This window comes from Pan troglodytes, chromosome 3, assembly GCF_028858775.2.
Source record: "Pan troglodytes isolate AG18354 chromosome 3, NHGRI_mPanTro3-v2.0_pri, whole genome shotgun sequence".
In the NCBI taxonomy this organism is placed as follows: domain Eukaryota; kingdom Metazoa; phylum Chordata; class Mammalia; order Primates; family Hominidae; genus Pan; species Pan troglodytes.
In genome coordinates this window covers 89,357,167-89,383,786 of record NC_072401.2, presented here as the reverse complement: position 1 = coordinate 89,383,786, position 26,620 = coordinate 89,357,167, and the positions used below count along the sequence as shown (strand labels likewise).

Below are 26,620 nucleotides of genomic sequence, written 5' to 3'. Positions count from 1 at the left end.
TTAGCTGGGTGTGGTGGTGAGCTACTCGGGAGGCTGTAGTCCCAGCTACTCGGGAGGCTGAGGCAGGAGAATCGCTTGAACCCGGGAGGCGGAGGCTGCAGTGAGCCGAGATCACACCACTGCACTCCAGCCTGGGCAAAAGAGTGAAACTCCGTCTAAATAAATATATAACTACAACTTTTTATTTTAGAAAATATCAGAAATATCACAAAGAGAGAATATTATAATGATAAATCCATCACCTAGATCCAACAATATCAACTCAATGCCAATCCTAGTTCATTTACATCCTCACCCATCTGATGCCACTGCTGATATGATAGGGGGTAGTAATGCTCACTAGCGTGCTGCTCACCTCCTGCTCTGCGGCCCAGTTCCTAACAGGCCATGGACCAGTACCACCCCAATTATTTTGGAATTAATTCCAGCTATTGTATCACTTCATCTGTAAATATTTCAGTTCCATGGTTAAAAGGTTAATTGTGTATCTTTCACCTCACACTAACCTTCCCCATCTGAAATACATGAAACCCATATGGCCTATTATCAAGGCATGGTGCAACACAGGGCTCTGGAGTCAAATGATATTAAACTGAGGGCTTAACCACTTGGGAGCTGAGAAAGCTTACCTGACATCATGAGCCTCCACTTCCTCATCTAAAAATGGAGTAAGAGTACCTTTTTGTGGGGTTGTTCTGGGAATCAGAAATATTATTTGTGGAGCACTTAGAGTGCTTGGAAGAGGCCTGTCTGTAGCTTCAGAAACAAGCCCAGATCTGCAAAATGGCCTTAGGAGGCCCAGTTGGTCCACATTTCAGAGTGGTACAAAGACTCAAATCCATCTGAACTATCAGTTCATTGTGATAGCCTGACCAAATTCTCAGTGCATTTGTATCATAAAAGAATCCTCTTTTTGTGCTAAGACACATGTGAGTCTTGTTTAGAAGAATGAACACAATCCTTCCTAGTATTCACTTGAATTGCAGGGACACTTTTAGAAAGGGAAGTGGCTTTTTATCTATATTTGTCCATTTTCTATAGAATAGACAGTTGCTACCTTAAGTAATATTGACTCCAGAATCTTGAATCTTTTTTTTTTTTTTGAGACAGTGTCTTGCTATGTTGCCCAGGCTGATCTCGGATTCCCAGGCTCAAACAATCCTCCCGCCTCAGTCTCTTAAGCAGCTGGGATTAAAGGCGTGTGCCACCGTGCCTGGCCTGAATCCTGAATTCTTAATCAGCCATCTCCTGAGGTGCAGACAAGTATATGTTACAGTTAACATGTAGTTCTACCTGCATATTCTCTAGACAGCTCACACTCACCTCCCGCAAAATTTGCTTTTCTTTCTCTGGAAATCTACTCTTTCTGTTTGGGTTAATGGTACCATGCCAGAAATTTGGGTTTCACCCTAGAATAGGCCTTCTTCTTATCCCTCCCATGGAGTTGGTTCCACAGTTCTGACGGTTTTTGTTTCCCTTCTATCTAGCTTCTTTCCATCCCAGCTCATATGCCTTGGTTCCAGCCCTCGTCACCCCTCCTCCTCTTGGTCAGCCCTCTCCTGACCTAGTCTGTCAGCCACCAGCCTACCCACCTCACCCTATCCTCTACGTTGTTCCAAGAGTCATCTTCAGATTGACAAGTGATCATATCAGCCCCCTAGGCTTGAAGCCCACACTGGCTCCAAATGTCTACAGGAAAACGTGCCCATTCCATGGTGGGAGTTACAGGTTTCTGTAACAGGAACAGGTCTTGTTCCTATTATTTTTCCCTCCTTGTATTCCCCCCTCATTCTTCAAAATGAAGCTCAAGTTTTACTCCCTCTGGAAACCTTCTCTGACCTCTCCAGGTAAATCTGATCCTCTCTCTCTCTTTTTTTTTTTTTAGATACAGGCTCTCACCTCTCACTGTGTCACCCAGGCTGGAGTGCAGTGGCGTGATCACAGCTCACTGCGGCCTCAATCTCCCAGGGTCAGGTGATTCTCCCACCTCAAACTCCCAAATAACTGGGACCACAGGCATGTGCCACCCTGCCTGGCTAATTTTTGTATTTTTTGCCACTCACTATGTTGCCCAGGGTGGCCTTGAACTGCTGGGCTTAAGTGATCCTCCCATCTCAGCTTCCCAAAGTATTGGGACTATAGGCTTGAGCGGCTGTGCCTGGCCTTATCCTCTCTTTATTGGAATCCTCCCATATCTGGGACCTGGCATTGCAATCACTTACTTATACCTCTGTTTTCCCTACTAAACCCTGAGCTCCTTGAAGGTCGAGACCTTGTATTATTCATCTCTGCATCCCTAGTACCTATCACAAAAGAAAGTCCCATGAATGTTTTTTACTGCATGAATTCTGTTACTGGCACAACCTTACCACAACCCCAAAGGGTAGCAAGCCTCCCTCAAAAAAATCCCCAGAGTAATGAAAATACAAAGTCTGCTTGTTCAAAATTATGGTGCGAATAAAAAAGGAAAGGGGGGAAGTGATGGAGTAAAGTTCAGATTAAAAATAAAGGGAAAGTCCCAACAGTCGAAAGGTGGAAAAAAACCGCAAATGCCCATGAACTGATGAATGGATAAACAAAATTTGGTGTGTGTGTATATGTGTGTACAAACTTCCTTTTTATGACTAAATAGTATTTCATTGTGTGTGCACATGTACACACACAATGAAATACTATTTAGTCATAAAAAGGAAGGGATTTTGCACGCATGGATAAACCTTGAAAATACTATGCTAAGTGAATAAGCCAGACACAAAAGATCAAACATGGTCTGATTTCACTTACATCAGGTAGCTACAACAGGGAGACTCACAGAAAGGGAAAGTAGAATGGAGGTTACTAGGGTCTGGGGCAAGGGGGAGTGGGGAAACAGGGAGTTATTGTTTAATGAGTACAGAGTTTCTGTTTGGGATGATAAAAAAGTTCTGGAAATAAATCGTGTTAAGTCCATTTACATAACATAATAAATCTACTTAATGTCACTCAATTATATACTTAAAATGGTTAAAATGGCCAATTTTATGTTATGTATATTTCACACCAATTTAAAAAAAAATAGAGAGGCAGGCTCTCCCACTCCCTAGATCAATTAGAATTCTGGATACACAGACTGTGTTGGTACGATTTATCCTGCATGTCCTAATAAATAAATGTTCATAAACTAAAGAGATGCAGACAATTGCTGGCTAAAGTTAGGTTTGGGCACTAATGGCATATAGCACAGTGGATGAGAAACACTTTGAACACAAAGTGCCTGGAATTAAATCCTGACTGCAACATCTAATAGTTGTGGCCCTGGGCAAGTCATTTAACCTTTAGAAGGCTTAGTGCCCTCAACAGTAAAGTGGTGACGGATGAGAGTTCTTTCTTCACAGGTTGTTGTGAGGATAAAAACGAAACTATGAATATAAGGAGTTTAACACAGTGCCTGGCACACTGTGAGCAATAAACCATTATTTCTTTTTGAATTTAACAGTCTAGGGCAGGGTTTCTCAAAGTCCTCACTCCTGGCAATTTGGGTGGGAGAATGCTTTGTAGTGTGCGTGTGTGGGGTGGCTGTACTGTGCATTGTAGATTAGCAGCATCCTTAACCTCAACCCAGGAGATGCCAGGGGCATCCCCCCAGGTATGACAATCAAAAATGTCTCCAGAGATTGCCAAATGTCCCGAGGGGCAAAACTGCCCCTCCCCCCCCCCCCCATTGAAAACCTGTAATTTAGGATAACGCTCTGCTGGTGATGACAGAAGACTAAGTTCTGAAGCCTCAAGACAGGCTAAATTCATCAGTCACTGTGCATAGACTATCATGAACAGCAACTAAGAGCGGTGAGTTGGATGTTTGCAGTTTCTGTGTGGTAGCATCAACCAAAGCCATGTTCAAATCTTTTTTTAAGTCTCAATAACCTTTCCAATAACTAATTATGCTTCCCTTTAGACATCGAAAGGGAAGGCAGAAAAAATAAAAATTACATAAAGTATGGCAAAATGAAATAACTGCATTGGAGGTCACTTATTAAATACAATCAGCACACCAATTTCAATGTCAAGATCCAATTATTTTAGGAGAAATAAGAGTCGACTTATTATTTCATTCATTATTCCAGGTATTCAACCTGGAATACCCTCTCTAAAATGTTACACGAGCAAAAAATTAACTTCTTGTTCTTCAGGGTATTGAAGGGGAGGGAGGTATCTGTTTTAGCAGCTTAGCCCACCCTGACTTGCACAGCTAGTACTTCATAGTTTCTCTAGGAAAAAAAAAAAAAAAAGCCCAAGAATATACGCCTAAAATAACAAACAGGAACTGACTTTAACAGGTTGATACATTCAGAAAAACATTCAACTTCTGAAATTCAGAAAATTTTATGACTCAGAGTGCCATATTTTATCTTTGTACTAAAAAGAATTTGCTAAGAAAAGAATAAACAAATACTTGAGGATACTTTTAGATCTGGGCTTCAGCTTTAAATCTTTCGGTCATCCTTGGCTTCCTTTGGTCCAGGCCCTCTTCACCTCCTTACTGGCTGCCTCCCACAGGTCTTCTTGCCTCCTTTCTCTCTGCCAAGCTCTCCTGTACACCATGCTGCTGACACAATTTCCTTTCAGCATGTTCTGTTCCTGCTCAGAAACTTTCAACTCCTTCCTAATATTTAGGGCTACATTCTCAATTCCTTGATTAGATACAATGCATACAGCAAACAGGCCTCAACAGGCCTCAAACATGTCTTCTTTCTTTACTATTTTACTTCTGCTAAGAAGATAGATCTATTTACTGTAGAAGGAGCAAAATCGGCCATTTGTTGTCCATCTTGGATTCATGTCATTAAACAACAGACCAGAGCATGGTGAAGCTAGAAAGGACCTGGGAAGCTAGGTTCAATTCTTCCATTTTATAAATGAGGAGCTCAGGCTCAGGTAGTTTGAGGGAGCTATACAAAGTCACAAAGGCAAGAGACTTCCAGGGAAACTCCTGACCACTCCAAACTTCAGTCATTTCTCCCACCTTTAAAAATTGCAAGTTACTTTCTGTTCTGATCCTAGGGCACTGCTTACATAGTGCATATAAGATTTCTGTCATCAGTATCCAAAGGGGGCAGGGGGAATCTCAACCCATTCATGGCTATTTATTTTACATTTCTGGGTTTTCGTCCATAGGAAAACAGTGATATGCTATTCTAGTTTATTCATAGCAGCTAGCACAGTGCTATCTTCACAGTAAGTGCTAAATATTTAAAAATGTTGCTTATTTAATGTGACAAGAATATCAATTATATTTCTTCATAAAAGAAAGGAATAACAATTTATTTAAACATTTTATATAATTAAAACTTTTCAGCTAGGAGCAGCAGCTTGCACCTGTAATCCCAACTACTTGGGAAGCTGAGGTGGGAGGGCAGCTTGAGCCCAGGAGTTTGAGGCCGCAGTGAGCTACGTTCGCTTCCCCGCACTCCAGCCTCAGTGACAGAGTGAAACCCTGTCTCTTAAAAAAAAAAAAAAAATTCCCGATTCCTGAGTCTGCTCTCCTACAAATCAGACCATTGACACACTTTGGCTAGAGGTTTTATGACTATGAGCTTATTCATTTTGTTTCCTGAAATTTTTCTTTAAAAGAAATAAATTTACATACATACTCATATGAAATATATATTTTATTTCTCTATATTCTGTTATTGAGTTTATTCAAACAAGGTTAGGTGTGTTATCAAATGCTTAAACTGAGTTAAAAGGATCATGCAACTTACCATTATTTATTAACTTAAAAGGAACTTCTCTCTCACTTCAGTGAATATTTTTTAAATGCACATTTTAAATGGTGTAAAATAACATAATCCAGTTTTGAATCTTAAAAAGTGTTAGTGTTTTATTAATTTACTCACACAGGTTATCCGAAAAGGATCTTTTGTTCCCCATCATGCTTTGAATAAAATTAACTAGTATAAGAACCTCCATAAACGAAGTACCAAAATGTTTACATTTACATTTCTGAAGCGCTAACAACATGACAAATACATGCTGCACATTTTATGTCTTAACTCATTTAATTCTCCCAAAGAGTCAAGGCCTAAGCGTTATGATCATCTCTTTAAAAAAAAAAAAAAAAATCCAAAAATTGGGGATCAGAGAGGTTAAGTAACTGGCTCAAGGTCATACAGCTAATGAGTGGTGGAACTGGGATTTCAGTGTAGGCCTGACCTGGTTTTAATCACACTGCTGTAACAACACCTGGATTGTTTTTGTGCAAGACTTTCAAAACTGACAGAAGGAGAAGAACAAGAAAAACTCAACTGAGAATGGAAACTCTTAAAAATATAGATTAAAATAATTTGGAGGGTAAAAGCAAATGAAATACTTTTCCAAGGATACCTCAGACAAAATTTGTAAAAAGAGAATTTCCTCTGGTACTGGAAAATTCATGTCCTCTTACTGGGCACTGGCAAATCTGAAAATTCCTCTTCTGCCTTTTGTAGAGCTGGGCGCACTGGACTCAGACACATTTATCAGCTGCTATCTGGTGACTTCATCATTTTGGTGGAATTTCAAAGAACATTAATTTAGTTATTTAAAAACATACTTCAAATTTTTTTAAAACAATGTAATCTTTCCTTTGCAACTGTTTTTAGAAAAATGTCTAGAATTAGAAACGGCCAAATAACTTCACGGATATTATTTTATTCTATTTGTGGTCTTAACAGCTCCCACTCCCCAAAACAACCACACACATCACCAAAAAAATGCATCAATGACAATCTGCCACACTCCTCCCACAACTTGACATTATATGTACTGTACTGCTACCCTTTTCAGCCCGGGACAATGGAGTATCCAGGCAAGAAGGAAACCACGGGTGACTATAACATTTTCCTTTAGATTTTGTGACATTGGCAAATATGCAGTTGCAACCACCATCAGTTACACAAGTAATGTTCATTTTTTCCTCTACAAGAAAAAAAAAACCCAGATGTACTCTTTCACTCTAATTAGGCTTTCACTAATTTTCAGTAAAAAAGACCATGGTGACATATCCTGAAGAAGGAGGTATCCAATAAATGTGCACCAACAAAAGAGCAGTGGAATTCCGCGCTGGGTACCGGAAACAGGGCAGCACTAGCGGAGGTGGGGAATGCGCTTCCAAGGGAGGCGGAACGCAGAGGGGATGCGAGATGGAGCCCGGGGAGCTGCCGCAGCGGGCGATGGCCCCGGCCGGCGCCGGCCGTTCTGGTTCGTGCATCTGCCGCTGCGGGTCGCGCGCTCTTACCTCGCAGCCCGCGAACCAGCCTCTCCGCCCAGGCCACTCGGGGCGGCTGCCCTTCCAGGGGGAGGTGGCGATGCAGCGGGTCCCCGCCGCCGACCGGGCTGGGGCACGGCGGGCCCTGGTCCTCTCGCCGGCGCCGCCTCCCGCTCGGGTGGCCCGCGCCGTGGTAGCCCCCAAGTCCCCGGCTCCGCGCGCCCACGGAGCTCACGGCCGAGGAGGCGGCCGACCTCCGGCTGCCCGGGCGCCACTCTACGTCCATCTCCACCACCATTCCCCCTTCTTCCCCTTCCACCTCCTCCTCCTCCTCCTCGGCCTCGAAGCCGGGGTTATCGCGGCTCCACGCCTGCCGGGAGCACGACGAGAGCGGAGGAGAAGGGGAGGCCGCGGCTCCGGCCGGGGCGTCCCGCGCGGCCGCCTGCCGGATGCGCTGCATCTCGATCTCCAGGCCCCGCTGCTCGCGGAGGCCGCCTGGGGCGGCGAGGCTGGCGCCCACGGCCGCGCAGCCAGCCATCAGCCGGCCCGGGTCCGGCGCGCGGGGCGCGGGCGGCCGCTTGGCGTCCCCGGGCTGCTGAGGCTGCACGCGACTGGAGTTCACCATCGCGGTCACTGGCGTCCGGCGCGCGGGTGCGCGGCGCCGCGCTCGGCGATGTGCGCCTCAGGAGCCATGTTCCTTTCTTCCCGGCGCCCGCCGCCGCCGGCTCCCCGCCCCCGACCTCCCCGCGGTCCCGCGTCCTCTCGCCCGCCCCTTTGGCCCGCCTCCCTCTGGCCTCGCCCCGCCTCGCCCATCCGCCGCGGCGCGCTGAGCGGGGAGGCGCGAGGGAGCCGCCCCCGCGGTCTGCGCGCTCGCCCGTCTGCTCCCGAGTCCGCGTTCCAAGTGGAACCGGAGCCCGGGCGCGGGCGCCCACGTTCCATTCCCGGGAAGGCCTGGGAAGGGAGGGAATCGCTCACCCGCCAGCCCGCCTGCAGGGAAAGGGCTCCTGGAGCTGTCGATGCCTGCCCGACGCTGAGATAACTCTTGGGTCCCCGTTATCCACCAGCCACTTCTGCCTCGATTCACCAAAGTGCAGGGAAAGAACCTTTTGGTGAGATGGTGTGAATTAGCGACATCCAGCCTGAGCTGAAGTCTCCAGCGGGGCAAAGAAATCTTTCCATTTGCAAACTACCAAGGCTGACTTGCTGTGCATTTGGCGGGCCTCCTGCCCCTGATTCTGCTGGTTTGGAGATGCTTTCTCGCTCTTTGGTTGGCTTCTGTCTCCACACATTGTGGGGATCCCAGGGATTCGTCATAGGACTCTCGGATCGCTGGTGCCTCCACCGTGATCTCCGGTCTCCCTGCGGCCAGCACTGACTTCTAGCAACAGAATCCTGCATGAGGGCCTAGGCACAGAACTTTATTTCCACTCTTCTGAACACATCTAATGTGATGCTCTGCAATTGTCTGAAATTTATCCTACCCTAAGTCATTATCTTGTCCCCTTCTCTGGAACCTGCTTCACTTCCCGTATCCCAAGGTGAGGTTTGGGGCCTCGCTGTCCTCCTCACTTCCCAGGCCACTCTTCTTCATGGAAGGCTCGCGGTTTACCCTCCACCGCCTACACCTCATCTTCTTGTTACTTTTGCCCCACAGATATCACCCTGATATGATCTCTGTTTCTCACTCCTGCTGGCTTGATCTTATGTCTTGCATTATTCCGCATTAGAACAATTGATCCCTGTCAACTCCATCTCTATTCTCCACGTCGGTGTCCTCACTATTTCCAGGTTATATTGCAGAACCAAAGCTGCTTATTTGTCTCGTTGATACTTAGACACCTCTGTGGGCTTCTGGCAGCTGAAAGGATAAAATTTAATTTCTGTGGTTTGGTTTAGTAAATTCTCATAATCTGCTCCTGTATTTGTTTGTTAGGGCTGCCATAACAAAGTACCAGAGACTGGGTGGCTTAACAGAAATTTATTTGCTCACCTTGTCTCTACAGAAAATACAAAAATTAGCCAGGCTTTGCGGTGTGTGCCTTTAGTCCCAGCTACTCGGGACGCTGAGGTGGGAGGATCGCTTGAGCCCGGGAGGCAGAGGATGTAGTGAGCTGAGATCGGGCCACTGCACTCCAAGTGACAGAGTGAGACTCTGTCTCATAAAGAAAGAAAGAGAGAGAGAGAAGAAAGATAGAAAAAAAGAAGGAAGGAAGGAAAAAGAAAAGAAAAAAATGTATTTTCTCACGAGGTGTTGGCAGAGTTGGTTTCTTCTGAGGCCTCTCTCCTTGGCTTGCAGATGGCCCCGCTTTTGTGTCCTCACGCCGTCTTCCCTCTTCCATCTGTATGCGTCTGTGTCCTAATTGTCTATTCTTATACATCATATTGGATTAGGGCCTACCCTCATGACCTTGTTTTCACTTCATTACTTCTGTAAAGACCCTGTCTCCAAGATGGTCATGTTCTGAGGTAATGGGGGTTAGGACTTCAACACAGAAATTTTTGGGGGGACACAATTTAGCTTTAGCAGCTCTTAATGTACTCCTCTAGCATGGCATCCCATGCCATCCATCCACCTTAATGAATTATTCATTTGTTCTCTAGGCACATATAACATGCTGCTAATATTTAGGTAATTATGGCTACCTATTACCTGATCCTGCAGTTTATTAATTTAGATATTCATGTTCTTCTCTTAACTGTGAGCTTCTCAAAGGCAAGACTGGTGGGTCTGGAGCACAGCCCTAGCTCATGCTATTCATCAGTTCATTCTGAAGACATTTCCTGTGCCCTGAATTAAGGTCTGGGCATGTAGAGCGGAGTATGATACAGCCTTGGCCCTCAAGAGGAGACAGACCAAAAATGAGAGATTACCAAGTGGGTTAAGGGTTATGGTGCCTGTCATCCAAGGAACTTCTGAAGCTGAAGATGTCCTGAATAGCACCAGCAGCACTGCAGAGTCGAAGGATTCTTACAGACACATTCCAACAGAGGAGAGCCAGGCCTGGAAAGAGAATGCAGAATCTGAGCCAAAGGGTCCTCTGGAGAATAGGCCTAGTACAATGTTTTCAAATTGTGATCAGAAGATCTCCAGCATCACTTGCAGCTCTTGCTAAAAATATAGATACTGGGTCCACATTCCAACCTTATTGACTCAAAATCTTCCGGATTCCAGTCCTGAAATTCTGAATCTTCACAGGGGATTCTCAGGCATCCAAAGTTTGAGAAGCACCAATGTGTTCCAAATGGAAGAGGTTTCATAAATATTTCCCCCACATTTCTATACTTCACTGTTAGCACTAGTGAGACAATCATCTGGAATCCCAGACTTAGAAGAAAATTCAGTGGTCTTTGAGTCAGGTTACTCTATGCTTGTGCCTGCAGTCACTAATTCGTTGTAGGGACCCTGGAGCCAGACTGCCTGGATTCTGATTTACTCACTACTTCCTAGCTGTGTGACCTTGGGAAAGTCACTTTATCTCCTTGTACCACCAAAAATGAGGATAATGATAATGCCTACCTCATAGGGTTGTTGTGAGGATTAGGTGAATTAATACATGTGTTTTAGTCCATTCGGGCTGCTATAAAAAATATCATGTAGTGGGTGGCTTATAAACGATGAACCTTTATTTCTTACAGTTCTGGAAGCTGGACGGTCCAAGATCATGCTGCCAGCAGATTTGTTGTCTGGTGAGGGTCTACTTTCTGGTTCATAGACTGCACCTCCTAGCTGTGTCATATGGTAGAAGGGGCAAAAGAGCTCCCTCGAGCTGCTTCTCTAAGGGCACTAATCCCATTTGTGAGGGCTCCAGCCCCATGATGTAATCACCTCTCAGAGGCCCCACCTCCTTATACCATCACTTTGAAGGTTAGGATTTCAATGTATGAATTATGGGGGGGGAACACAATCACCCAGACCATAGCATGTGGAACACCGTCTGACATGTGCGTGCTAATAGTGTTAGAAGTAGTCTTAGCTCTTATATCTTAATTATGATAACTGTTTTCATCTATGATAATTGCTTTTGTGGATGTCTTTGTTAGTGTTAGAAGTGGTCTTAGCTCTTATATCTTAATTATGATAACTATTTTCATCTATTATAATTGCTTTTGTGGATGTCTTTGTTCCAGCTAGGCTGTGAGTTTCTGGAGGGCTCCATGCCAATCCTAGAGGCTTCTATAACAAATACTTACTAAACACCTACTATATGCCAGGCACAATACTAGGAGAGACAGCAATTCATTAAATAGGGGAAAAGCCCAGCTCTCATAGAGGTGAGCTTATATTTTACAGAGTTTGAGGGGATTTAGAAGAGAGATTGCCCAGGCTGGCGTGGGTAGGGAAGGTAGGTAGGGCCAGATCATAGGAAGCCTCAGATGCGTGTTAAGGAGTACAGACTCTCTATAGTTAATGATAACATAAATAGGCCTTTTTTTTCTTTCTAGAGTGTCAGTTCCTATTTAAAACAAAATCTGAAATCTTCTTCCTGAAACTATATCCTCACCCTTAAAAGAATTCAAATTGATTGGAAATGTGTCTGCACATACATAATTCAGAGTTATATGTGTGCTTACCCAAAATTTTCTTTACAAATTATTGCAAGAAATGTAATCATTAAAAATTCGCAGCAATTTTTGTGTAATACCACTTAAATAGCATTTGGTCCTTTGCACCCTAAATCTTACATTTTGGAGTTTCAATATTAATTTCAATCTTAATTTTCATAAACCCAACACCAGCCATCTAATATATTTCCTGTTCAAATACTTATTCATTCCTTCTGGCTTACTAAGGTTCCCTTTTGTGCTTTTATGTTAATTTGTTTCTCCCCTTTAGAGTGCCCAGCTTTTGCTCAAGCAGGCCCTGAGGCTGTAAATTTCTCTCCCTACCCACGGAATTCCTTCCTTTAATACCCATCTGAAGACCTTACTTCTAATAAGAAATTTTCCATTATTAAATAAGTGACATGCACAAAGTTTTTTTCATCTCATTTCCACAATCCTGTTGTCACATTACAAATTTCCATCATCTGTAGCATCTGGAAATACCGAGTGGGATAGATAACATGGCCTAGCTGCTGTTTTTTTTTTTTTTTTCATCAGTGTGCTAGATCTTCCTGGACACGCTGCACAAATCTCACCTCAGTCTTAGTGCCACCGTGGACGCTGGAAGGAGCCATTTTAAAAGGCAACCTTAAACAGTTCAGTCTAATTTAATATTAGTGGCCTCCGCACCTCTGACTCTTGTATTATTAGAATTGCCTGTTTGGCTTTTATTTTCCAGTGTGAACTGATGAAACAGACACAAACTGAAGTACCCGTTGGTTTTGCGGTCTCCACCTCGAGAGGAAATCCAAAAGGAGTTTCTGGCATGTGTGGTGTTGCTTAGCAATTTACCCAAACAAACATGTTTCCTCCTCATTTTTTTCCCCAGTACTTATTTACTCAAGAACATTGTAAAATCAATTTTTACCACTTGACATCTGAAATCATTAGAAGAAAATCTGGTGTTTTGGGCTTTATGAGAAGAACTGCTAACCACAGTAAGACTTTGACTTTACTTTGTTTCTCATTTTGCTGCTTTAATAACATAAAGCTAGGATTTGTGGCCTTCTTCATGATAGATTTTGGTTTGGATTGGCCTGCATACATCCCTGTCTCTGTGGGGTTATCTTGGCACCATAATTGGCTGGCACCGTGATCTTGATGACCTAATCTCTCTATCTCAATTTCCTTCTCTGGATAATGAGGTTAAATACCCATCTTATAAATCCCCCACAGAATTTTTGTTGAGGACTAATGAAGGAATATTAATAAGTTTATAAAACATGTATTGAGTGTCCGCTACATGCCAGTCACTGTGTTGCATTCCAGAGTGACAAAGATAAGACATGATTTCTACCTTCAACAAGATCAAATCTTATAGTTAAACTGCCTGGAAACATCCATAGATCATTCTCAACTTCTCTACCCATAAAAACTTAGCAATCTTTCTAGACTCAGACTTCATCTCTCCCTGGAACTTTCCATAGACACAATCTTGGCCCCCAGCCTGAATTGACATGCCTCTCTACCCTGTAAACCTTTATTCCAACATTTGCCACCTTATACTGAAAATATCTGTTCACATAGACGTCTTCGTGAGTGGCACATAAGCTCCTGCAGAGCAGGGACCCTGGCTTATTAGCAGCTCAGCAGCCAGTCCGTTTTCTAGTGCAAGTTTTCTTGGGGACACCCCCACCTACCCACCTCTGCTGCCATTCTTAGCCTATATGTGTCTCAGGTGTGGCTGACACCACTGCTAGTTCCCAAGTGGTGATTGTGGAGCTCAAGTTTGCCCAATCAGCATCACGTCTCCTTGGCCCCTGTGAATGGTATTTCACGAGTATGTTATCCTGTTCTGTTAAAAAAAAAATTAGGCCAGAAATTTTTTTCCAGTTGTTGGAAAAGAAAAGCTTTTCTTCCCACCAGATTTAGAGTTTTAAAGATGTAAGTCCAGACAAGCTGGCAGCCAAAATGTTGATGCTCAGGGGAAAAATGGCGCCAACAACAGAGATACAAAAAATATTTATAATGTGGATACTGGAAGAATACTAAAATTGAACTAATGTTTGGGTGGCCATGCTATTCAAGAACATTATGAAATACATTTTTATTGTGTGCCATCTCCTGGTTTTGTCAGATGCAGATATGATATTTATTATCTATATTTTTATCCAAGTTCAAAAGAATTTTGAACAAATTGGGGCCAAGAACAGAGTTCTTTGAAATACTGTGTGCGGCTCTTCTCTTCATCAACTCTAGTTTATTCACTAATACTCTTTGGGTATAGTTGTATTTTTAAAAAAACTTTAAATCCAATTTTCACTAGCCCAGATTTTTCCAAAGCTTATCAGATTTTTTTTTCAAATACCTTTTGATGCCAACATGAATGAGGCTTCCAGCATTCCCAGATCTACCAGACTTTGCAGAGTACCTGTTTTATGTCCCCTTCGTACAATCTTAGATATGATTAGGATGCTAAAGAAGTTGTTTATGCCTGCAAGAAGCTTGTAACTAGCTTGCTATACATGGATAAAACATTTAACCAATAAGAGCTTTATGACATTATTCTGGGAAGGTTTTTTTATTTTGTTTTATTTTAAATAAAGATTCTGGAGTCGAACTTCTAGGGATTCTGATTCATTATGTCTCAGCTAGGTCCTAGGAATCTGTATTTTAAGAGAGCAGATCAAAGAGACAGAGAAAGACTAGGTTCTCAGGACATCATTTGAACCCCTGAGTTAGAACTAATTGAAGCTAGATCCACCCCTGGACTCCATGAGCCAAAAAATATCCTTTTAAAAAATTAAAAAAATTATTTCAACTTTACCCTTGCCCCTTTCCCTCCCTCCCTCCTCTTGTATTCCCCACTGTCTATTGTTGCCATCTTTATCCATGGGCACCCAAAGGTTAGCTCCCACTTATAAGTGAGAACATGTGGTATTTGGCTTTCAGTTACTATGTTAATTTGTTTAGGTTAATGGCCTCCAGCTGCATCCATGTTGCTGCAAAGGACATGATTTTATTCTTTTTCATAGCTTCATAGTATTCCATAGTGTATATGTACCATGTTTTAAAAAATCCAATCCATCATTGATGGGCACCTAGATTGACTCTATGTCTTTGCTATTATGAATAGTGCTGCAATGAATATACAGGTACACATGTCTTTGTAATATTATTTACAGCATTCCCATCAGCAATAAATAAGAGTTCTTTTTCCACATCCTCAACAGCAGTAGCATTATCAGTGTTTTGGATTTTGGCCATTCAAATGGGCGGGCAATTGGATCTCGTTGTTTTAATTTGCAATTCCTTATTGATATATATGTGGAGCATCTTTTCATATGCTTAGTTGCCATCTGTATATCTTCTTTGGTAAGGTGTGTGTTCAGGTTGTTGGCTCATTTTTTCCTTTTATTTACCAGGGAAAAGCATGAATGCAGTATGCTACTACCACAAATTACGCAGTTGAGTTTCCCACATTTGGAGAAATCACAGGGATCAGCAAGCCTTCAGTGGAATAGAGAAGCCTTGCCCTAGGAAAAACTACCCTTGTGGTCATGGTATCTACCCTGCCTGGTAAGTCTTTTGGGCCTATTTTTCAATTGGGTGGCTTATTTTCTTGTTGAACTTTAAGGGTTCTTTATATATTTTGAATCACAATCCTTTATCAGATAGGTCTTTTGCAAATATTTTCTCTCAGTCTGTGGCTTATCTTCAATTTTTTTTTAAATTTATCAACTTTTTTCAGTAGCTGATATAGTTTAGCTCTGTGTCTCCACTCAAATCTTATCTCCAGTTGTAATCCCCACATGTCAAGGGAGGGAGGTGATTGAATTATGAAGGCAGTTTCTCCCATGCTGTTCTCGTGATAGTGAGTGAATTCTCATGAGATCTGATGATTTTATAAATGGCAGTTTTTCCTGCATCCTCACTTCTCTCTCCTGCCACCAGGTGAAGAAGGTCCTTTCTTCCCCTTCCCCTTCCGCCATGATTGTAAGTTTCCTGAGGCCTCCCCAGCCATGTAGAACTGTGAGTCAATTAAACCTTTTTCCTTTATAAATTACCCAGTCTTGGATAGTAGCTTTATAGCAGTGTGAAAATGGACTAATACAGTAGCCTTTGACCTGTCTTCTTAAAGATAAGGATATTAGCAAATGTAAACTTTTTACCAACAAACACCTTTTAAAATAAATATCTTTTACATTTGCCAAAGTCTATAAACTTTCATTTTGTTGTACAACAGTAAATATAACTTATTTTATATATTTAAATTTTTCATTGTTCACTACCAGTACTTTTTTAAAAGCATATTATCTTTATAGATAGTCATTAACATATTGTTAAATTTATATTTTATGGAAGATAGTTCCTAGTATTGTTTAATTTATAGAGATAAAAGAGAAAATATGCAGATCCAACTTCTAAGAGCATTCAATATTACACACCAAGCTTATTCCTGAAAACAATGACCCAGAAAACCACATGAAAGAGTTTTATTATGGATATCCTAAAACAAGTAACTATAAGTTTCAGATATATATAGAATATTCCACAGTTCCTATAATAAAAATTCATGAGTTTTCTGATCACCTTCAATGTTTGTGCTGAGTTACACACCGCTGTTACATTAAAGCAAACCATTAAAAATAAAGCTAGTTTTCTCTCTTTTTTTCAACTTTTATTTTAGACTCAGAGGTATATGTGCAGGTTTGTTACCTGGGTATATTGTGTGATGCTGAGATTTGGGGTATGAAAGATCCTGTCATCCAGGTACTGAGCATAGTACCCAATAGTTAGTTACTACCAGTACTTTACAAACATGAATTTTTCTTCCTTGAATTTTTTTTCTCTTTATTTAATCCTTCTGGAGTAGATTTTTTATTAGGTTTTTTTTTGTTTGTTTGTTTTCAAAGAACAATTAATGTTTTCAAAGAAGAATTAATGCTTCATTATTCCCCAAAACTGTTTAAAATTAAGAAGGCCTTTCTGTTACCATAGACATAAAACGAATGGATTGGGCATTATATTTTTCGGTTTAATCTTTTCTCCTCCTCTTTAGGATTTTCTAAATATTCCTCCACTTTCCTCTGCCATTAAATGTTGTTAATGGGAAAAGTAGGAGGTCAGATTAAACCCACTGTTTTTCTCTCAGGCTGAGTAGATGACTTTCTTTTATTATGATTATTTGGCCCAAAAGTTATGTCTGTTTAGTGAAATTATTATTATTACTATTGTTATTGTTATCCTGCTCTCAGATACATCTTTCTGTTGGTTATTCAGCATAATTATTTACCTAGGAGATATTGTGCATGTTTAATCAGCAAATTCAAATTTTCACTTATTTTAACAAGGTTTTCTTCTTTTATAATTTCAAATAATCTGCTGTTTCATTAATTCTGTAAATTTAGCAATACCTATTATGCATATGTTGAGCTACTGTGTCATGTTTCCGTATTATCTCCTTTCTAATTTCTCTTTCTGTCATTTTCTATTTTTATTTTTAATAGGATTTTAATAAATCTTGACCTTCATATTATTGTACCATTCATGATTTTGTGGTTTTAAAGGTGGCTTTTCTTTTCCTAATTATTTATTGAAAATCTTTAATTCCTCCTGTGAATTCTGCCAGCTCGCTTTTCATTTTTCCATGGTCATGTATTTTATTTTATATTTTTCATTCTTTTTTAAAGTTAAAATTATTTTTAAAGGATTTCTGTTCCTGGCTCTGATGGAGCAACAGGGACAGATTTACCCTCTCACTTAAACAAAATACAGACAAAATTTATAAAGGATGGCTCTCAAACATGGGACAACAGGCAGTATAAACAGTAATTTTTCAAAGAAGATAAACAAAGGAAGTAAACCCTATGGTTTCTCTACTGATTCCCTAGAGAGAGATTTCAAGCTATCAGTCTCACTCAATTGAGAAGACAGAGTTCGTTGAGAATTTGGGGAAAGTCAAAGTGAACAGAATTCACAAAGAACTAAAAAAAAGAGTATTGTGCAGAGAAAGAGCTCCAGCTACCTCCACAGAGTTTCCCTTGAGTTTTCAGAGCATGCGTCTGGGGAACCCATCTGAGGCAAGGGAAAGAACTACCAGAAAGAAGCAGGTGGAAAAATTCCTGATATTCACATAGACCGGGAAGTTTCTCAAGTTTTTGTCATCGGAAGTGAAGAAATCTTATACTGTATGAGGTGTTGAAGAGAATACTCAGAAGGACAAGGCCTCCGTAGTAGGACCAAACTAGCCTAGAGTAAAGGCTGGTCTGCCTTGTATGACTCCTTGTGAAACTATTCTGCTGAGTATGTCACCAATTTTCTAAGCGAATCTAAGTGATTCCAAGTAATAAGTTGAAATTTTCACTATTTGTATGTTTTTATTGATTATTCATTGTGGTTGTAATAGTTTTTGGTTTATAATATTTTGTTGGTCTGTTATTTGCTGCATAGTGGTTTATGATAGTTATATCTTTATTGGATCTTTAACAATGTAGAATAAGTTCTTTGTTTCATTTCATGTTATTTGTTTCCAAATTTTACTTCTTATTTAACAGTAATATTGCAAATCTTTAAAAATGTTTTACTTTATTTGTAAGGAAAACACCTAAAGCAAAGTGAAACAAAAAATGATGTAGGATCTATTATTATTATTTTCCATCATGTGAATCTTTGTCTTAACAGAGAGGCTTCATCTATTTATATTTGTTGTTACAATTGATTTCTTTCATCATTCTGTTATTTCAGTGTTTCTCTTGAAAAATAGGGTCTTGTTATTCAATGATTTAGTTTTCGCTTTATGTATCGTTTTCTTTATTTTGTCCTTCATATTTTGCAAGCTATATAGCCTCTGTTAAATTCCATTAATGGATATCTTTAAGCACTCTTTGACATGTAATTTTCTAATGTCCCAGTAAGTAAAGAATTTGTCAACATAAAATGTGTGTAGGCCAGTTGCGGTGGCTCATGCCTGTAATCCCAGAACTTTGGGAGGCCAAGGTGGGTGGATCACCTGAGGTCAGGATTTTGAAACCAGCCTGACCAACATGGCGAAACCCCGTCTCTACTAAAAGAATACAAAACTTAGCCGGACGTGGGGGCACGCACCTGTGGTCCCAGCTACTTGGGAGTCTGAGGTGGGAGAATCGCTTGAACCTGGGAGGCGGAGGTTGCAGTGAGCCGACATCGCGCTATTGCACTCCAGCCTGGGTGACAGAGCAACTCCATCTCAAAAAAAAAAATTAAAAAAAAACACAAAGATGTATGTGTATAATCCTTGCACATACTGCTACCAGGGTTATTTTTATCTCTAATCCACATATATTGCTTTATCTGCAGGAAAATTAGTTTTCAGAATTTGATGTAGCCTTATTTCCGTCTCTATTTCCTGCTCAGTTGTGTTCTGGGATTTGGCATCTCTGCTCTGATAAATAAAGATATCAGGGAAAGGGTACAGTACAGAACATTACTGTCCTTCAGATCACTAATGGAAGGTGGAGGAATTACTGCAACCCTTTCTTGTTGGCACAAGTTCTTCATCTTTGAGTTAGCCATCAGACAGTGGGCAGGTATGAAGTGGTTTTGTCGTCTCTCCTCTTTTTTTTTTTTTTTTTTTTGAGACATGGTCTCACTCTGTTTCTGAGGTCGGAATGCAGTGGTGCAGTCATAGCTCACTGAAGCCTTGACCTCCTGGGCTCACAGGATCTTCTTGCCTCAGTCTCCTGAGTAGCTAGGACTATAGGCATGACATCACCCTTGACTCTCTTTCTTTTGTTCCTTCTCCCCTCACCTCCTCTTCCTGCTGCTTCTTCTCTTTATCCTCCTCTTTCCCCTTTTCCCCCTCCTCCTCCTGTTTCTTGATTTCTTTTACCTTAAGCAAAATCTGGGGAAATCTGGAGTAAAAATCTGCTTACACTTTTTTGTCTTCTGGTTAGGAGAGATTAGGATATACTCAGATGATTCATTGGTGTAAATCTTCTTCTTTATTCTCTGTCTTCATGGGCATTTTAGTGAAAATTAGAAAAGGCAGTATGATGGGGGATTAGTTATGTATCTTTTTTTGTAATTAAACTTTTTACTTTGAAATAACTATAGATTTACAGAAAGGTACCAAGAAATATACAGGGAGGTCCTGTGTACCCTACACCAACCCTTCCTCAGTGTTAACATCTTACAAAACCAGGTACAATATTGGAACCAGAAAATTGACATCAGTATAATCCATAGAGCTTTCTCAGGTTTCAGTTATTGCATGTGTGCATAGCTCTATGCAATTTTATCGCACATGTAGCTTTGTGTAACTGTCATCACCATCAAAATAAAGGTATCATCACCACAAAACTACCTCATGTTACAACTTTATAGCCACACTGCTATATCTCCTCCATCTCTAATCTCTGACAACCACTAATCTGTTCTCCATCTCTGTAATTACATTATTTCACAAATGTTATATGAATGAATTCATGCACTATGTGTCCTTTTGTAATTGGCTTTCTCCATTCAGAATAATTTCCTCAAGGTTCATCCAAGTTGTGTGTATCAGTAGTTCCTTCCTTTTTGTTGCTGAATAGTATTGCATAGAGTGCATACAGTGCTACAGTTTGTTCAAGTATTTGCCCATTCAAGTACATTTGGGTAGTTCCAGTTTTGGACTATTACAAATAAAGCTGCTCTAAACATATACAAATTTCTGTATGAAAATAAATAAGTTTTCATTTCCCTAGGATATATAGCCAAGAGTGCAATTTGTGGATCATAGGTAAGTCTAAGTTAAAAAAAATGCCAATGTATTTTCCAGAGTCGTTATGCTATATTACATTCCTACCAGCTGTATGAGTGATCAGTTTCTCCACATCCTTGCCAGCATTTGATGTTGTCACTAATTTTAGTTTTAGTCATTCTGATAGGTGTGTCATAGTGATATGCTATTGCAATTTTAACTTGCTTTTCTCTGATGGCTAAAGATGTTGAGCATCTCTTCATGTGTTTATTTCCCATCTATATATCCTCTTTGGTTAAAATGTCAGGGCGTGTCTATTGTCCATTCCCTAATTGGATTGTTTGATTTTTAAATTTTGACTTTTGAGAATTCTTTGTGGTTTAATAAAAAATATATTTCATCTTTGTCCTTGTTTCCAGGCATACAGCTCATAAAACACTTGGACTGTCCTGAGTGGCGAGTATCTTTTGTTTGCTAATAAGATGACTGGTGGCCAGGGTTCCTGGACAGCTTCAGGACAGGGGCTGGTAACCAGAAAGAGCAAACCATGATTAGAGAGTTGAAACTTTTAGTCTGTCTCCCTAACCTCTGGAAAGGGGAGAGGGGCTGGAGATTGGGTTCAATCACGAATGACCAATGGTATAAACAATCATATCTGTGCAATAAAACCTCTATTAAAAACTCCTAAAGCATAGGTTTCAGGAAGCTTCCAGGTTGGTGAACAAATCAAGGTGCTGGGAGGGTAGTACACTCAGAAAGAGCATGGAAGCTCTGCACACCCCTCTTTCCCCCATACCTTGCCTAATGCATCTATGTTATTTGGCTGTTCCTCAGTTGTACCCTTTATAATAAACCAGTTGTATTAGTTTGTTCTCATGCTGCTAATAAAGACATACCTGAGACTGGGTAATTTATAAAGGAAATAGGTTTAATTGACTCACAGTTCAGCATGGCTGGGGAGGCCTCAGGAAACTTACAATCATGGCAGAAGGGGAAGCAAACATGTACTTCTTCACATGGCAGCAGCAAGAAGTGCAGAGCGAAGGGTGGGAAATGCCTTTTATAAAACCATCGGATCAGCCAGGCATGGTGGCTCACACCTGTAATCCCAGCACTTTGGGAGGCTGAGGCGGGCGGATCATCTGAGGTCGGGAGTTCGAGACCAGCCTGACCAACATGGAGAAACCCTGTCTCTACTAAAAATACAAAATTAGCCAGGCATGGTGGCACATGCCTGTAATCCCAGCTACTCAGGAAGGCTGAGGCAGGAGAATTGCTTGAACCTGGGAGGCGGAGGTTTCAGTGAGTTGAGCTCATGCCACTGCACTCCAGCCTAGGCAACAAGAGTGAAACTCGGTCTAAAAAAAAAAAAAAAAAAAACCACCATCGGATCTCTGGAGACCCCACTCATTATCACGAGAACAGCATGAGGGTAATTGCCCCCATGATTCAATTACCTCCCACTGGGTTCCTCCCACGACACATGGGGTTATGGGAACTACAACTCAAGATGAGATTTGGGTGGGGACACAGCCAAAGTATATGACGGGTAAACATGAGTAAATGTTTTTCTGAGTTTTTCTGAGTTGTTTTTAGCAGAGTATTAAACCTGAAAGGAAGTCATAGAAACCCCTGAATTTGTAGCCAAGTTGGACATTAGTTATGGGTACCCTGGAGATCCAGAACTGGTGAGGACTGGTGTCTGAAGTGAGGACAGTCTTGTGAGACTAAGCCCTTTAACTTGTGGATTCTGCACTGTGAGTAGTTAGTATGTAGACCTTTATATTCTAGATAAAAGTTCTTTGCAGGATGTGTGGTTTGCAAATATTTTCTCCGGTCTGTAATTTGTCTATTCATCGTTTTAGCAGGAAGTTTCACAGAGCAAAGGTTTACATTTTTATGAAGTCTAATTTATAATTATTTCTTTTTATGGATTATTCCTTTGGTGTGCAGTCTAAGAACTATTTGCCTAGTCCTAGGTCTGAAGATTTTCTTCTATTTTTTTTCTAGAAGTTTTGCAGTTTTATATTTTACATTTAAGTCTTTGATCCAGTTTGAATTAATATTTGTATAAAGTGTGAGGTTAAGGGTTTTGTTTTTGTTTTTGTTTTTGCCTATGGATATTCAATTGCTCCAACACTATTTATTGCAAAGACCATCTCTTCTTCCTTATTAGATTGTTTTCCTTCTTTTGTCAAAAACAATTGGGCATGTTTATGTAGATATATTTCTGGGTTCTCCAGTCTGTTCCATTGATCTATGTTTCCATTCTTCTGCCAGTACCACCCTTTCTTGATTACTGTAGCTACATAGTAAGCCTTAAAATCATAAAGAGTGATTTATTGTTCTTTTTCAAAATTGTTTTGGTTATTCTTAAAGCCTGTACCTTCCCATATAAATTTTAGAATAAATTTCTCTATGTCTACAAAAAATGGTGATGATTTTTGGATAAGAATTGTGTTAAACCTACAGATCAATTTAGGAAGAACTGACCTGTTTACTATGTTGAGCCTTCCAATCTGTGAACATGTTGTGTCTCCCCAAGTATTTAGGTCTTCTTTTTTGTAATCAGCATTCTGTAACTTTCTTTATACAGATTCTGTACATGCTTTATTACAGGGGTCTCCAACCCCCGGGCCACAAACCAGTACTGGTCTGTGGATTCTTAGGAACCGGGCCACACAGTGAGAGGGGAGTGGTGGGCGAGCTGGCATTACGACCTGAGCTCCACCTCCTGTCAGATCAGTGGCATTAGATTCTCATAGAGAACACAAACCCTATTGTGAACTGCTCCTGCAAGGAATCTAGGTTGCATGTTCCTTATGAGAATCTAACTAATGCCTGATGATCTGAGGTGGAACAGTCTCATCCCCAAACCATCCTCCCCACTCCACCTCCTGCCAGTTCATGGAAAAATTGTCTTCTATGAAATTGGTCCCTGGTGCCAAAAAGGTCACTGCTTTATTAGATTGACACTTACATATTTCATTTTCTTTGAAGCAATTGTAAATGGTATTGTGTTTTCGATTTTGGTTTCCATTTGTTCATTGTTACAATATAGGAATTCAGTTGATGTTTGTGAGCTGATCTATATTTTGCAATCTTAACAAACTCTTAGTTCTAGGAGTGTTTTTGTAGATTTCTTAGAGTTTTCTACATAGATAATCATGTTATCTGAAAATAGAGACAGTTTCATTTTCTTTTCTCCAATCGGTGTGCCTTTTAATTCTTCTTCTTGCCTTATTACAGTTCATAAAACTTCTAGTGCTATGTTGAAAAAGAGTGTAAGAGATGACATTCTTTTCTTTCTTTTTTTTTGAGATGGACTCTCCCTCTGCTCTGTTGCCCAGGCTGGAGTGCAGTGGCACGATCTCGGCTCACTGCAAGTTCTGCCTCCCGGCCTCCGGGGTTCACACCATTCTCCTGCCTCAGCCTCCCGAGTGGCTGGGACTACAGGCGCCCGCCACCACACCCGGCTAATTTTTTGTATTTTTGATAGAGACGGAGTTTCACCATGTTAGCCAGGATGGTCTTGATCTCCTGACCTCGTGCTCCACCCGCCTCAGCCACCCAAAGTGCTGGGATTACAGGCGTGAGTCACTGCACCTGGCCAAGAGGTGACATTCTTGCTTTTTTCCCAATCTTAGAGGAAAAGCATTCAACCTTAAGTATTCGTCCTTAAGAATGATGTTAGCTGTAGATTTTCCCAAATGCTCTTTATAAGGCTGAAGAACTTCCCCTCTGTTCCTGAGAGCTTCTGGGTGTTTTTGTTTTTGTATTTTGGTAAATTTTGAATGGATGTTGAATTTTGTGAAATACGTTAGCCACATCATTGATATTATCATGGTTTTTATTCTTTAGCTTCTTGATATAATAAAATATATTGATTTTTAAATACTGAACAACACTTGCATACCTGAGTAAATCCCCCTTGATCGAGATGCATTATTCTTTCTATTGTTGAATTTGATTTGCTAACATTTTTGTGTCTACACTTGTGAGAGATATTGATCTATGCTATTCTTTCTTTTTCTTTTGATGCTATCTTTGTCTGGTTTTGATATCAGAGTAATTCTGGTGTCATAAAGTATATTGGAGAGTGTTCTCTTCTATTTTCTGGAAGACAGACAGTGTGTAAAATTAGTGTTAATTCTTCTGTGAATGTTTGGTAAAATTCTCCGGTGAAACCATCTGGGCCCGGAGATTTCTTTTTTAGGAACTTTTAAATTATGAATTGAATTTCTTTACTACTTATAAGGCTATCCAGGTTATCAGCTTCCTCTTGACTGAGTTTTGATAGTTTATGGTTTTTAAGGGGTTGGTTAATTTCTTCTAAGTCGTTGAATTTATGAGTATAAAGCTTTTCATAGTGTATTGGATTTCCAGGGCTGCTGTAATGAGTACCACAAACAGGGTGGTTTAAAACAACAGAAATGTATTGTCTCACAGTTCTAGAGGCCAGGGCCTGAAATCAAGGAGTCAGCAGGGCCATGCTCCCTCGAGACCCATGGGGAGAATCCTTGCTTGTCTCTTTCTAGCTTTGGTGGCTGCTGGCAATCTGCAGTACTTCTTGGCTTGTAGCTGCATAACTCCAACCTCTGCCTTTGTTGTCACATGGCATCCTCCCTGTGTGTTTCTGTCCTCAATGGCCTCTTCCTATAAGGACATCATCATACTGGATTAGGAGCCCACCCTGCTCCTTGATGACCTCATCTTAACTAATTCCACCTGCAATGACGCTGTTTCCAAATAAGGTCACATTCTGAGATATTGGGGGTTAGGACTTTAACATTTCTTTTTGGGTTGGGGGAATACATTCACCTCATAACAGTAGTCTTCCTCTATTAGCCCTTTAATGGCTGCGGGATCTCCCCTGTTTAATTCCCGATATTGGAGATTTGTGTCTTCTCTCTTTTTATCTGTGTCCATCTCACTAGAAGATTTTCAATTTTATTAATTTTTTTTACAAAAACCAGCCTTTTGTTTAATTTTCTCTGTTGCTTTCCTGTTTTCAATTTCATTGGTTTTCACTTATATCTTTACTATTTCCCTTCTTCTGCCTATGATGGTTTGTTTGGCTTTTCTTCTAGTTTCCTGAGATTGGAACTTGGATTATTTACTGGACCCCCACCACCACCCGAGGGGTCTCAGGAGGCGCTGCGAAGTCCAGCCTGGCTGCATCCTGCATGGTGTCAGCTCCTGCTCTGCTTCCTCTCCACTGCCTGTATCTGGAATGATAAAGATGATGTATGGGAAATGCAAGTGTTTGAGCTATACCTAGAGTAAGCCCTCCCCTCCCTCTTTCTCCCAACCTTCAAAAAGTTAGAGATATCATTTCCTTACAAGAATTTTGTTCTTTTACTCAATAATAACTTCAAAATGAAACCTCGATACATTATAAATGATGTCAGTAATACTAAGGACACCTTTGGCACCCTACTTTTAGATTTCCCCTTAGGTCTGCCCCACATTTTTTTGGTGGAGCCTCAGAGGCCACCGCTCTTTTCTCTTTCTGGTTGCTGATCTATGCTCTTTCAATGTGACTAGAAGAGCAGATTCAGCTACATAGGTCTTTGGGACTTACGTGTTTGCATCTTTGGGGGAATATTATCAGAAATTTGGATCTAATATGCAATATCTATCTACACTCTGGATTAAAATAATCACATTGGATTAGTCAAACACGAGTCACTATGGTATTTAGAATAAAATAGATGAGTCAAAGAGTCTGCACTGAAATAACGTTGAAGTTCAACTTGCAATGTTTTAGAGAATGCATGCTTTCTGGATGTTTTGAGTGGAGAATATAATTATGCTTCAGTAAGTGAGCTACTAAATTGAAGACGTATAAAAAACTACCTTATGAAATTGTGAAGTAGAAAATAATCTTTTCTTTAATCTCTACAAATAGGTTTTTAAGGTCCTTTTTGCATGCTCAGTACAGGTCAATATCAGAATTGCTCATTATAGTTCTTTGCCTCTGCCTTGCTCCACTGACAAAGCTGAATCCCATGGAAACTTGGCCATTATGCTATAATTGCAATCAAACAGGATTTGGAGCAATTGTTACCAGAAACTTGAAAAACTGGGGGTGGCAGAGGAGAAAAGGCTATGCCAGGAACCAGGACAAA

At 40.8% G+C, this 26,620-nt stretch overlaps 1 protein-coding gene, 1 long non-coding RNA gene and 1 other non-coding gene across 6 annotated transcripts in view; 1 reads left to right on the top strand and 2 right to left on the bottom strand.

Moving 5' to 3' along the window:
• Positions 1-7,956, bottom strand: part of PKD2 (polycystin 2, transient receptor potential cation channel) — a 70,107-nt gene extending 62,151 nt beyond the window's left edge. Inside the window, exon 1 of the mRNA XM_016951850.4 lies at positions 7,256-7,956. Coding sequence (XP_016807339.1) covers positions 7,256-7,850 — 595 coding nt within the window. The 5' untranslated portion in view covers positions 7,851-7,956. The remainder of the gene's footprint in view (positions 1-7,255) is intronic.
• Positions 6,630-26,202, top strand: LOC104006127 (uncharacterized). 4 transcript variants are annotated; one of them, XR_008547562.2, is made up of 3 exons: positions 6,630-7,218; positions 15,193-15,346; positions 15,722-15,944. It is a non-coding gene; the product is annotated as an uncharacterized LOC104006127 (long non-coding RNA). The 4 variants fall into 4 exon arrangements; XR_010156625.1 differs by lacking the exons at positions 6,630-7,218; positions 15,722-15,944 and adding exons at positions 7,967-8,763; positions 25,580-26,202; XR_010156623.1 differs by lacking the exon at positions 6,630-7,218 and adding an exon at positions 7,969-8,763.
• Positions 15,190-15,354, bottom strand: LOC112209148 (U1 spliceosomal RNA). Its single transcript, XR_002943812.1, has one exon. It is a non-coding gene; the product is annotated as a U1 spliceosomal RNA (small nuclear RNA).
• Positions 26,203-26,620: the final 418 nt, after the last annotated feature.